Source organism: Muscardinus avellanarius, assembly GCF_963383645.1.
Source record: "Muscardinus avellanarius genome assembly, chromosome: 10".
In the NCBI taxonomy this organism is placed as follows: domain Eukaryota; kingdom Metazoa; phylum Chordata; class Mammalia; order Rodentia; family Gliridae; genus Muscardinus; species Muscardinus avellanarius.
This window is the reverse complement of record NC_137796.1, coordinates 60,531,441-60,545,218: the sequence shown is the minus strand read 5'-3', so window position 1 is coordinate 60,545,218 and position 13,778 is coordinate 60,531,441. Positions and strand designations below refer to the sequence as shown.

General features: G+C 50.6%; 1 protein-coding gene across 1 annotated transcript; it reads right to left on the bottom strand.

Moving 5' to 3' along the window:
* Positions 1-4,289: 4,289 nt before the first annotated feature.
* LOC308268542 (galactoside alpha-(1,2)-fucosyltransferase 2-like) lies at positions 4,290-13,024 on the bottom strand (the record flags this gene model as incomplete). Its single annotated transcript, XM_080703663.1, has 6 exons — positions 4,290-5,308; positions 5,384-5,472; positions 12,424-12,535; positions 12,650-12,732; positions 12,836-12,867; positions 12,962-13,024. The coding sequence occupies 6 exons, from the start codon at positions 13,022-13,024 to the stop codon at positions 4,290-4,292; spliced, it is 1,398 nt and encodes a 465-aa protein (XP_080559789.1).
* Between the last annotated feature and the right edge of the window lie 754 nt (positions 13,025-13,778).

The following is a 13,778-nucleotide window of genomic DNA, read 5'->3' as shown; positions in this document are numbered from 1 at the left end:
CAGGAACCCCAGTACCACCAAAAAAAAAAAAAAAAACAGAATAGGGCTGGGGCATTGCTTAGAGGTAGAACACCCTGGATTCAATCCTCAGTCACACACACACACACACACACACTCACTCACAAAGATGGCACACTTGGATCTGTCTGGTGCCATGGCAGGGATGGCTTGAGGTCTGGGCCCAGCGGGGTTGGGGCCTTCTGGCCCTCTCTCATTCTCCACGCAGTGTCAGAGCTCTCCCTTCCCAAGCGGTCTCTCCCCAGGCTGGCTGGACTTCTTAAGTGCTAGTGCAGGGGCCCCAAGAGGGTCGGGAGCTGCCAGTATCTTGGAGACAGGGCTTGGAGCTGGTACATCTTCACAGCTGCGACATTCATGCAAGTCAGATCAGCTCAGGCTGCACACAAGAGGACAGACACATGTGGGCCACCAGGGGTGGAGGGTGGCCCCACACCGCCTCTGGTCAGTCGCGGGCCGGGGTCCCAGGAGGGCGTGGGGAGGAAGCACATACACTGCTGAGCACGTCCAGCCTAAAGGTGGTTCTGGGCAGAGGACCCTAGCAAAAGCCACTGTACTACCCACGTGTGCGCGCGCACGCGTGTGTGCGTGTGAGTGTGTGTCTAGGGATGGAACCCAGGGGCATTCTGCCTTCAAGCAACACCCCAGCCCTATTTTTTATTCTTTATTTTTGAAACAGGGTCTCACTAAGTTGCAGAGGGCCTCACTTAGTAGCAGAGGCTGGCTGTGAACCTGTGATCCTCCGGTCTCAGCCTCTCAAGTATTGAGATTACAAAGCATGCACTGCCATGCCTGGCTTCATTTGATACTGAGGATTGAACCAAGGGGCAGGCTACACCCAAGGCATACCCCTCAGTCCATTTATCTATTTACTGGTACTGGGGATAGAACCCAGGGACATGCTTCCTCTGAGCTACACCCCCAGCCTTATTTTTATTTTGCAACAGTCTGACTAGGTTGATGAGAGTCTCACTACTTGCTGAGGCTGTCCTTAGACTTATGATCTTCCTGTCTCAGCCTCCCAAGTACTGGGATTACAAGCGTGCACCACCACGCCTGATTTTTATTTTTATTTTAAAACAGAATCTCACTAAATTGCTGAGGGTGTCCACAATCCTCCTGTTTCAGCCTCCCAAGTATTAGGATTACAAGCATGTGTCACCCAACATGGCCAGCTTTATTCTTTTTTTTTTTTTTTCCCTTTGGTACTAGGGATGGAATCCAGAGGCATTCTACCTTTAAGCTACACCGCCAGCCCTATTTCTTTTATTCTCTATTTTGAAATGGGGTCTCACTGAGTGGCAAAGGCCTCACTAAGTACTTGAGGTAGTCCTCAAACCACAATCCTCCTATCTCAGCCTCCCAAATGCTGGGATTACAAATGTGCACCACCATGCCTGGCCTAGCTTTATTCTTTATTTTTGAAACAGAGTCTCACTATGTTGCAGAGGGCCTAAGTAGCCGAGGCTGGCCTATCTCAGTCTCTCAAGTGCTAAGCTTCCAGGCGTGCTGGAGACTCTCCTGGCTGTAGTCCTTCCATTCTCTCTGCATCTCTGCCCGATTGCTTGGCTTCCTCTCGTCCCTTTCTATCCTATTCTGCTTCCCGTCTTGCTCTCCACAGCTCCTTCAGGTCTCTCCTCTGCCCGTCCCCTCCTCCGGGTCTGTCTGCTCTCCCTCCTGCTCTGCATTCCCACTCCATCTGGGACCCCCTTGGTCTCTGCCCTCTTCTCTCCAGGTCAGTTACCTGGACACAGATTGTCAGGCAGACCTCACTCCCGCCTTGGGTCTGTGTTCCCATCTCCCCTGCATCCAGAGGAGGCACCCTTGGGCAGAGAGCGCCCCAGGAGCCCTGCACAGCCCCAGAGTCAGGGTCAGGGGTAGTGAAGACATTTTCCAGGAGGTGGTGACTTGAAGACTCCGCGGGCAGGTGGGCTTGAGCCCGAGTCCCAGGGAAGGGCCGCTCCCATACCACCTGTCACCATCCCCTTCTCCAGATATTTCCGTCTTTCCCTGGCCCTGCACCTGTGAAGTGTCCAGGGGAGGCCACGGCATGGCCATCCCCCAATTTCAATAGAAGGTGGGTATCTCTGGCACATATCTGTATCCTAGTACTTGGGAGGCTGAGACAGGAGGATCAAAAGTTGGAGGCCAGCTTCAGCAACTTAGCAAGACCCTCTGTCTTTCTTGTATTTTCTTTGGGTTTGAGGATTATACCCAGGGGCATTCTACCCCCAAGCTACACCCCAACCTTTTTATTCTTTTAGTTTGAAACAAGGTCTCAGCTAAATTGTAAGGCTGACCTTGAACCTCCAATCTTCTTGTCTCAGCCTTCCAAGTACTGGAATTACAGTTATGTGCCACCTCACCCCACCTTATTTTTAATTAATTTAGTATATATATATATATATATATATATATATATATATATATGAATATGATACTGGGAATTAAACCCATGGGGCATTTACGTTGAATACACCCTCAGCCCTATTTTATTTTTAATTGATTAATTAATTAGTTTGGTTTTTGTGGTACTGGGAAGATAACTCAGGGTCATTCTACCTCTGAGCTACAGCCACAGACTGATTTTATTTATTGATTGATTGACTGATTGTACTGGGGATGGAACCCAGGGGCATTCTACCTCCAAGCTACACACTCAGCCCTATTTTTTTAGTCTTTATTTTGAAACAGGGTCTCACTGAGTTGCAAAGGCCCTCATTAAGTAGCTGAGGCTGTCTGTGAACTGCAATCGTCCTGTCTCAGCCTCCCAAAAGCATGCACCATCACGCCTGGCTTATTTATTATTTTGAAAGAAGATATCTTTCTGTTGCCCAGGCTAGCCTTAAACCTGTATTTCTTCTGCCTTGGGTTCCAGAATCACTTCTGGAACCACAGGTTCCAGAAGAAACACAGGCATATGCTGTGTCTATGGTGGGACTTTACAAGACAGAGGGTATGGATCATGAGTACTACCCTCAAAAAGGGACTGATGGAGTTCTTGTTGCACCCAGAGTTAGGTTTTCTTTTGGGGGGGGGTACTGGGGATGGAATTCAGAGGCATTCTACCTTGGAGTTACATCTGCAGCCCTATTTTTAATTCTGCAACAAGGTCTCACTAAATTGTGGAGGGCCTCACTAAATAGCTGAGGCTGGCCAAGAACCTAGGTCCTTCTGTCTCAGCCTCCTAAGTACTGGGATTACAAGCGTGTGCCAACACTCTGGCTCTTCGGAGTTAGTTCTTGCAAGAGGGTTGCTATAGGAAGAGTGAGGCTGGCCGGCCCCTTGTCCCCGCTTCCGGTCCAGTCATGTGTGGCTGTGTCTCCCATGCACGTCCACCATTGTGATGCCATCTGCCGCCACGTGTCCTGCCAAAGTTTTTCAATTACCCAGCCTCGGGTATTTCATTATAGTAGTGGAAAACTGATGAATACAGAAAGTTTCCCTCACTCTTCCAGAGGGACGCTGGAAGCCGGACATGGCACAGGCTTGTAATCCCAGCATTCAGGAGGCTGAGACAAGAGGATCGTGGTTCGAGGATAGCCTCAGCTAGTACTTAGTGAGGCCCTTTGCAATTCGGTGAGACCTTGTTTCAAAATAAAGAATAAAATAGGGCTGAGAGTGTAGCTTGGAGGTAGAATGCCCCTGGGTTCCATCCCCTGTACTGGAAAAAAAAAAAAAAAAAAAAAGGGACCTTGGATAAGAAATGAGGCCCTCTGCCCCTCTTGCTGTCTCTGAAAGAGGTTGTTGGCATGTGATACTTGGATATATGGCAGCGCTATTGGTACCGTGAGGCCACTGGGCTAAAAAGAGACAATAATGACACAGCAAAAAGATGGATGGGGCCGGGGCGTGGTGGCACACTCTTGTAATCCCAGCATGCAGGCAGCTGAGACAGGAGGAACATGGTTTGCAGCCAACCTCAGCTACTTAGTGGCCCTTTGCAACTCAGTAAGACCCTATTTCAAAAGAAAGAATTAAAAAATAAATAAATAAATAAGGCTGGGGATGTAGCTTGGAGATAGAATGCCCCTGGTTCCATCTCCAGTACCACAACAAAACAAAACAAAACATGGGAGTGCGCCACCTGCTGGTCGAGCCGAGCCGGACGTTTGAATATGCTTTCTGAACAGGTTAATTGGGCTTCTCTTCCTTGCAGCCCAAGGCACCCTCATGCAAAAAGGAAAGTGCGTGTAACAAAGTGCTCCTCATGCCTCAGCGCCCATCTTGAGGGAGCTGGAGGAGGAGAAAGGGCCGCCGAGGACAGGCGAGCCTCAGGGTTTGAGCAAAGGCGACAGGTCTGCAGCGATCCCCTTCCACTCTGGCAGGAAGGCTGCCTCTGGCTTGAAAATACTGAGGAAGGGAGAAGTCGGGAGGGTGTAATTGGCCAGGTAGATGGTCTCTCCACCCGCGAGGTAGGCCGCCCAGATCCCGAAGGTCCCGATGGTCATGATGGTGTGGTTGCACTGCGTGAGCAAGGCGAAGTCCTTGGCGGGCGAGCCCTCGATTCCATTGCCCGCGAACACCACGTCCCCGCGGGAGGCGTCGATATTCTCTCTGCACCAGGCCATGCCGTCGCTGGTGACCACGAAGACGGGGGAGCTGAATCGAGCCCGGAACCAGTCCAGCGCCTGCTGCAGGTAGCCCCTGTCGGCCACCACGCCCTTCCACACATTCGGCATGACATGCACGTAGTCCCCCCGCCGCACGTGCACCCCCACGAAGGTGGCCGGGCGGGCCCCGCGCACCCGCAGCATGCCCAGGAAGGCCTGGGCCTCCCGCCGCACGTGCTCGTGCAGCGCGAACTCCTGCAGGATCTCGTGGCGCAGGTGGTGATAGAAGGTCCAGGAGCAGGGGTAGCCCGTGAGGCGGACGTAGGGGCCCGGGATGTGGCGGTACTCCTCCTCCATCCAGTCGTTCAGGTGGTAGTTCTGCCACGGGATCCAGCCGGCCACCTCGCTGTACAGGACCGGGAGGCTGATCCTGAAGATGGGGGCCAGCGTGTTGTGCATGGCAGGGGAGATGTAGGCCCGCCGCCCGTTCATCATGGCCAGCGCATAGAGTGTGGCATACTGGCCCATCTGGTTCCCCAGGCGGCCTTTGGTCTCGATGGTGAACATGCCCTCCCCGGGTGGGTGTCTGGAAACCAGCACCACACGGGACGAGGAGGCCCAGGGCTTGGGCACCAGAGCCAGGCGCTGGTGGCAGTGGAAGATGGTGGACACCATGAAGATGGCAAAAAGGAAAAAACAGGTGGAGAGGGAAGGGCAGGTGGGCCTCAGCCCCTCGATGGCTGTGGAGGCAAGACACAAGTCAGGAGGGAAGGCTGGGGATGGATACCATTCATTCAGCGCCCCAATCCACTCACTCAGGCAGCTGTGGGTCTCCTGGTGAGCTCCCCTGAGAGCCCCTGGAGTCCCAGCCGCCCTCACCAGCACTCCAAGTCTCCCTCGCTCCCTATTAAACAGGGATGAGCCGGGCATGACGGCGCCCACCTATAATCCCAGCACTTGAGAGGCTGAGATAGGAGGAGGCTCTTAGCAACCTAGAGACCCTGTTTCAAAATAAAAACTAAAATAGGGGTGAGAGTATAGCTCCAAGGTAGAATGCCCCAGGGTTCAATCCCCAAGGCCAAAACAAATAATAACCACAAAAAGTCAGTCAGGCATGATGGCACACACCTGTAATCTCGGTACTTGGGAGGTTGAGACAAGAGGATTGCAGGTTGGAGGGCAACCTCAGCAAGCACTGAGACTCTCATCAACCGATCAAGACCCTATTTCAAAAAAAATAACCCTAGGCGTGGTGGCACACTCTTGTAATCCTAGTATTTGGGAGGCTGAGAAAGAAGGATCACAGGGTCAAGGACAGTCTCAGCAAGGAACGAGACTCTCGAGACCCTGTTTCAAAATAAAAACTAAAATAAGGGCTCGGGGTGTAGAATGCCCCTAGTGTCAGTACCCAATACTACACACACACACACACACACACACACACACACACACACACACACCACGCAGGTGTGGTGGCACACACTTTTAATCCCAGTACTTTGAAGGCTGAGACAAAAAGATTGCAGATTCATGGCCAGCCTTAGCAATTTAGTGAGGCCCTCCTCAATTTAGACCCTGTTTCAAAAAAAAAAAAAAAATAGGCCAGGCGTGGTGGCATGCTTGCAATCCCAGCATTCCGGAGGAGGAGACAGGAAGATCATGGTTTATGGACAGCCTCAGCTACTTAGTGAGACCCTTCACAACTCAATGAAACCCGGTTTCAAAAAATAATAAATAAGTGGCGCATGCTTGTAAATCCCGTGCGTGGGAGGTGGAGACTGGAGGATCTCTCAGGTTCAAAGGCCAGCCTTGCTGGCTTAAGAGACCCTGTTTCCAAATAAAAAATATAAAATAGATCTGGGAGTGTAGCCTGGAGGTTGAAGGGTTTCCAGGAACCCCAGTACCACAACCACTAATAATAATAATAATAATAAATTTTCAAACAAAATACAAAAAATAAATAAATTAAAATTAAAATATAGGCTGGGGTATAGCTTAGGGGTAGAATGCCCCTGGGTTTCATCCCCAATACTACAAAAAGCAAAAACAAAAAAACAGGGATGATTACATTGAACTATTAAAAAATACCTGTATGCAGCCAGGTGTGGTGGTGCACACCTGTAATCCCAGTACTTGGGAGGCTGAGATGGAAGTATCCCAGGTTCAAGGACAGCCTCAACAAATAGTGAGCCTCTCAGCAACCTATTGAGACTCTATTTCAAAACAAAAAAATGAAAATAAGCTGAGGGTATGGCTCAGAGGTAGAATGTCCCTGGAGTTCAATTCCTAGTAATACATATATATGAAATTATGTGTGTGTGTGTGTCTCACACACACAAGTTCATATGTATGTGTGTATGTCACACACACACACTTCACACTTTTTTTTCTTTTGTGCTACTGGGGATTGAACCTAGGTATGTTCTGTCTCTGAGCTACACCCCAGACCTTTTTATTTTGAAACAGCTGAGACTGATCTCAAACCTGTGACTCTCCTGTGCTGGCATCCCAAGCCCTAGGATTGCGAGCATGCTCCACCACACCTGGCTTCAGACCCTCTTTTACGCTAGGCATTCAGATTCCAGCTCCCAGCTCGGTGCTGCCCTTGAACCACTTTCTTTTTTTTTCTTCTTTTTTTGCAGTACTGGGATGAAACCCGGGGACGTTCTACCTCCAAGCTACACTCTCAGCCCTATTTTTTATTCTTTGTTTTTAGTCTTTGTGTGTGTGTGTGTGTGTGTGTGTGTGTGTGTGTGTGTGTGTGTGTTGGTACTGGAGATGGAACCCAGGGGCCTTCTACCTCTAGGCTACAGCCCCAACCTATTTTATATTTTATTTGGAAATAGGGTCTCGCTAGTTGAGGCTGGCTTGTAACCTGCGCGACCCTCCTGTATCAGCCTCCCAAGTACTGGGATTACAAGCGTGCGCCACCACGCCTGGCTTATTTTTAGTCTTTTATATGTTTTTTTTTTTAATTTTATGTTTTTGTTTTTGTGGTACTGGGAGTGGAACCCAGAGGCATTCTACCTACTAGCTATACCCTAAGTCCTATTTTTTTATTCTTTATTTTGGAACAGGGTCTCAATGATTTGCAAAGAGCCTAAGTAGCTGAGGCTGTCCTCGAGTCACGATTCTCCTGCCTTAGCCTCTCAAATGCTGGGATTACAAGTGTGCACTACCATGCCCAGCTTTTATTTACTTATTTATTTTTTGAAACAAGATCTCGCCGAGTAGCAAAGGGCCTTGCTAAGTAGCTGAGGCTGTCAGTGAACCTTGATCCTCCGAATGCTGGAATTACAAGCATGTGCCACTGCGCCCGGCTCCTTGAACCACTTTCTACTGGGTCTCACGTTCGCCCCCTTGCGGCTGTTCATCAGCCTCCACCAGAAGCAATCCCAGAACAGAAGCTTGCTGCTGCCAGCAGCTTCAGTGCTGTCCTGCTCTTCGATCCCTTTCCTGGGGGTGGGTGTCAAAACTGGACCAGAACTACTTGGGAACAGCACCTGCCCCCAAACCTATGTGTAGCCACTGCAGAGTTTACTTCTATAAGCATGAACGCTGTAGCATGCTTGATACCCGGATGCGGCCTGGCCCCTGCCATGGGCTTCATGTAATGTGTGGTCTGTGCCACCAAAGCTCCCAAAACACAGAAAGGTCCAGAAGCACATTTGTCCCAGAGAGTTTAAATAACAGACTTTCTAAGATGAGCAGTAGTGCATGACTGTAGTCCCAGCAACTCAAGAGGCTGAGGCAGGAGGACTGCACGTTTAATACCCGCTGCAATTTAGGGGAGGCCCTGTCTTGAATATGTTTGTTTGTTGGTTGGTTGGTGGGTGGTTGCTGGGTATTGAGCCCAGGGGCATTCTACCTCTGAGCTACCCAGCCATATATATATATTTTTTCTTTTTTTTTACTTTGTGAAATAGAGTCTTGCTAAATTACTGAGGGTATCCATCCCTAACTTGCTGAGGCTGGCCTCAAAACTGCAATCCTCCTATCTCAGTCTCTCAAGTACTGGGATTACAGGCCTGCACCACCAGAGCATGCCTATCTCAAGTTTTTTCTTTTGAAAAGGCAGTTCCAAGCCAGGCATGGTGGCACACACTTGTAATCCCAGCATTTGGGAGGCTGAGACAGGAGCGTCATGGTTCACAGACAGTCTCAGCTACTTAGTGAGGCTCTTTACAACTCAGTGAGACCCTGTTTCCAAATAAAGAATAAAAAATAGGGCTGGGGGTGTAGCTCAGAGGTAGAATGCCCCTGGGTACCATCCCCAGTACTGTGAAGAAAAAAAAAAAGGCAGTTCTGGGATGTAGCTCAGTGGTTGAGCCTTCCTCTACTTAATCCCCAGCATATCACATACGCGCGCGCACGCACACACACACACACACACACACACACACACACACACTATAACAGTGTCTTCCCTCATGAGAAACCTCTTTAAACCCACTGTGATACCATGCCCCTGGGCTTATTCCCTGCTGCTAACCCCATGCCTGGTGGCGATGCACACCTGTAATCCCAGTAGTTGGGAGGCTGAAACAGGAGGATTGTAGGTTCAAGGCCAGCCTTAGCAACTAAGTGAGGCTCTCAACAATTTAAGAGACCTGTTTCAAATAAAAAATAAAAAGGGCTAGGGGTATAGCTCGGAGGTAGAATGTCCCTGGCCTTTAGTACCAAAATTAAATAAAAAAGAAAGAAAAGTCGGGCGTGGTGATGCATACCTGTAATCCCAGTCCCTGGGAGTCTGAGTCAGAAGGAATGCAGATTTAAGGACAGTTTCAGCAAGTAGCCACTCATTAACCAAAAAAAGAGAAAGAGAGGAAAGGAAGGAAACTCGCTCTAAGTTACATAGCTACAGTTCAAGATTGTGAAAGCCCCCTTGAGTAGGTCCTGGGGAGGGTGCCTCCACTGACACTCACCCTGCGCCCTGCCCTGCCGGGGGGCCTCAGACACTTCTTCCTTCCTTCCTTCCTTCCTTCCTTCCTTCCTTCCTTCCTTCTTTCTTTCTTTCTCAGGCACTTCTTTCTTCCTTCCTTCCTTCCTTTCTTTTTCTCTCTTTCTTTTTTTTTAGGGGGGAGGGTGGCCCAGGCCAACTCACCACCCCCCCCTTTTTTTTTTTTTGGTGGTACTGGGGGTGGAACCCAGAGGCTTTCTACCTCTGGGCTATGCTCCCAGACCGTTTTTTATATTTTATTTGGAAACAGGGTCTAACTAAGTTGTTGAGAGCCTCACTAAGTAGCTGAGGCTGGCTTCGAACCCGTGCGATTCCTCCTGTCTCAGCCTCCCAAGCGCAGGGATTGCAAGCGAGCACCACCACGCCCGGCCTTCTTTCTTTCTTTCTGTACTGCAGATTGAACCCAGAGACATTCTACTTCTGAGCTATGCCGCAGCCCTATTTTTTTTTCCCCCATACTAGGGATGGAACCCAGGGGCATTCTACCTCCGAGCTATACCCTTAGCCCTATTTTTCAGTCATTTATTTATTTATTTATGTGGTGCTAGGGATGGAACCCAGAGGCTTTCTACCTTCGGGCTACACTCCCAGACCTATTTTCTATTTTATTTGGAAACAGAGTCTTACTAAGTTGCTGAGAGCCTCACTAAGTAGCTGAGGCTGGCTTCGAACCTCCGCAATCCCAGCATTCGGAAGGCTGAGACGGAGGACCGCGGTTCGCGGACAGCCTCAGCTACTTAGTGAGGCCCTCTGCAACTCAGTGAGACTCGGTTTCAAAATAATGAATCAAAAATAGGGCAGGGGCTATAGCTCAGAGGTAGAATGCCCCTGGATTCCATCCCTAGACCCGCAAAAAAAAAAAAAAAAAAAAATTACAAAATTTATTTTGAATCAGAGTCTCAGTAAATTGCTGAGGGCCCCACTAAGTTGCTGAGGCTGTCCTCAAACCTGTGATCCTCATGTCTCAGCCTCCTAAGTACTGGAATAGCAGGTGTGTACCACACCTGGCTTTAAGCAAATCATTTATTTTTTAAATTTTTTTGCAGGTCTGGGGATGGAAACCAGGGGCATTCAACCTCTGAGCTACACCCCCACCCTATTTTTTATTTTTTAATTTGAAACAGGGTCTCAGTCTTCCAAATGCTGGAATTACAAGTCTGCACTACCACACCTAGCTGATGCAAGTCATTCATTCATTTATTTATTTATTTATTTATTTATCTATTTATTTATTTTGTGTGCAGTACTAGGGATGAAACCCAGGGGCATTCTACCTCCAAGCTACACCTCCAGCCCTATTTTTATTTTTTATTTTAAAACAGGGTCTGAGTTGCAAAGAGCCTCACTAAGTAGCTGAGGCTTGTCCACGAACCACGATCCTCCCATCTCAGCCTCCCAAATGCTGAGATTACAAGCGTGCACCACCATGCCCGGTTTATGCAAGTCATTTAAATCTGATGTCTCAGCTGGTGTGGTGGCACAAGCTTGCAATCCCCGCACTTGGGAGGAAGATCACAGGTTCGAAGTCAGCCTCAACAGCTTAGTGAGGCTCTCAGCAACATAGTGAGACCCTGTTTCCAAATAAAATATAAAATAGGTCTGGAGGTATAGCGTGGAGGTAGAAGCCCCCTGGGTTCCATCCCCAGCACCACTAAATAAATAAATAAATAAATAAATAAATAAATAATAAATAAATCTGATGTCTCTTGGGGAGGTACTAAGACCTGAGGATGGCAAGTTTGAGGCCAGCCTCGATGACTCAGCAAGACCCAGTTTCAAAATAAAAAATAAAAAAGAGCTGGGGAGCCAGGTGTGGTAACACACATTTGTAATCCCAGCATTTGGGAGGCTGAGACTGGAGGATCCTGGTTTGTGGATAGCCTCAGCTACTTATGCCCTTTGCAACTTAGTGAGACCCTATTTCAAAATAAAGAATAAAATATAAGGCTGGGGAGTAGCTCGGAGGTTCTATCCCCAGTACTGGAATAAAGAAAAAGAGCTGGGGGTATAGCTCCAAGACAAAATGTCTCTGGGTTCACTCCCCAATACTTAAAAAAAAAAAAAAAAAATCATTGTCCTTGTCCTTGCCCCTGCTGAATGAATCCTGGAACATGAGGGTCACTCAGAATCAAGGTTGCAGGCCAGGCCTGGGGCACTGGTCCCCTGGGTCACCATCAGGACCAGGCTACACTATGCTGTGGGCATTCAGGGCCGAAAAGCAGCAAATACCTCTCACTTTCCTCAGGGAAGTAATAAGAAAAAACAAAATTCTAGTCAAAACCATTTAGATAGATAACTTGACATTTGCATGAGAATTTCAGGACAAAAGCACCAGGCTTGGGTGATTTTGTTCAAAGCACCCCCTCATGTTACCCCCGTCTAACATGAGGCTGTAACTATCTTCTGTATTTCTATCTCTCCTTTAAATCTTCAAAAAAAAAAAAAAAAAAAAAAGCACCAGGCTCTGAGGGCCCAGGCACATGGGCTCCTGGGGCCTCACTTTCCCTTGGGCCCTAGAACCCTGGGGGCCTCATCCCCCTCCTCTGCCCTCCCCACTCTCTACCACAGTGGCTGATCTGATCCACTCCAAGCACAAAAATTTTAGGGCTTAAAAGCAACTGACCTCAGTGTCCAGATAACCTATAACTCACCGAAGGTCCCAGCGGAAACAAGAAAGGGCTGGCCTGGCCTCGGCCAGAGGCAAGCACACAGTGGAATGCCCAATGGCAGACACCCCACCCCTGGTTGAAAGAGCCGGCCGCAGGTCAGCTGTCCTGATCTGGCCACCGCTACCGGCCACCGCAAGGCACAGCCGAGCCCCGCCCTTGGAGTCAGTGGGGCGGAGGTAGGTGGGAGTGGACGGGTGGACCCCCCTGTTGCAGCTGCCGGTCCTACCTGCCTGGAGCCTCATAGGCCAGCCTGCCCAAGGCCATCGGGCTGTGGGTCTCCGAAGGGTGATGGTGCTCCCGTCCCACACAGTCTCGGGTGGCGTGGCTGGCAGGGGTCCCTGCGGGGAGAGCAAGGCTGTGGTTGGTGAGGGGGCTGGGGCAGGGGGGGGGGCGGCAGTGGTGTTGGATTCTGCGGGCTTTGCTCTGAGCTCCCGCCCAGAACCCCCACTAGCCTGGGTCTGAGAACAGCCACTCGTCACTCCCTCCCAAGAGCTCCTGCAGGAGGCTGCCGGCAGGGACAGACTGCAGGAAGCTCCTGGTGCAGGTTTGACCAACACCAGGGCCTTCAAGGCCTGGTTGGGGGTGCATGCCCAGGGCTGGGAGGGAAACTGGGCGGATCCACCAGGGCGAGGGCCCACCATGGTGTGCTGGGGGCTGGTGGGACCTTCCCCTGAAAGGTCGGGTGGGCTACAGGCCCAGAAGGGGTAGGGCTGGGTTCTGATAGCTGGCCTCCACAGTGGGTGAGAAAGGGATAGGGGACTCACAGCCTGGTTCCCTAAGGTGCTCAGGGCCAGAAGGCAGGACTCCCTGAGCTGCTGGAGGGACATAGTTACATGGGAGGCTGGGTCCTTAGCAAGTCTGGGGCCAAGGGGCTGGGGAACTGCTGCAGGACAGCAAAATGGCGCCAGGCTCCTTGCGGGCTGGGGGCAGGCTTTGCGTATGGTGGCTGCAGTGGGCACAGCATGCTCTGTGGTCCACCCACCCCAGGTGCCCCCCCAGGCCCCAGCCAGAGCCAAGAGCTCAGACAGGGGACCCAGGGCAGCCTCAAGGTCCCCAGTCTTGATCTGCCTTCTTGCTGGGGGCTGCTGGTCTGAGGGAGGAGGTGGGGCCAGCTGAGGAAGTAGTGCTTCCCAGCTCCTGCCATCCTATCATCCTGCCTCTCTTCCGCCATTACCCACCACCCGTGGCATCTGCTCCCCCATCTGCTCTGGGGCCCTGAGGATGGATGGAGTTGTGGAGACTTTGATCCCCGGGTGTGAGGACTTGGGTGCCAGATGGGGTTGAATCCCAGAAATCCAATTTCAGGGTCTCCACCCCCGAGGCCTAAAGGGATCCCAGGCATCTGCCTTCCCAGCCCCATAGGGACTCTGCTGATCTGCACCCCAGCCTTAAGAGTGACCCTGACTCCCAGCCCCTATCCCCACCCTTCTCTCAGACCTACTCTCTGGGCATCGCACCTGGGTGGGAAAGGGTTAAGGATGGCTGGGAGTGGGTGGCAGGGAGGCCAGCCTTGTTTGTGATAATCCCCCTCCGTGCCCAGGGTGTGGAGAACAAGGTTAGGGCCCCACGTGGGAAAGGGTC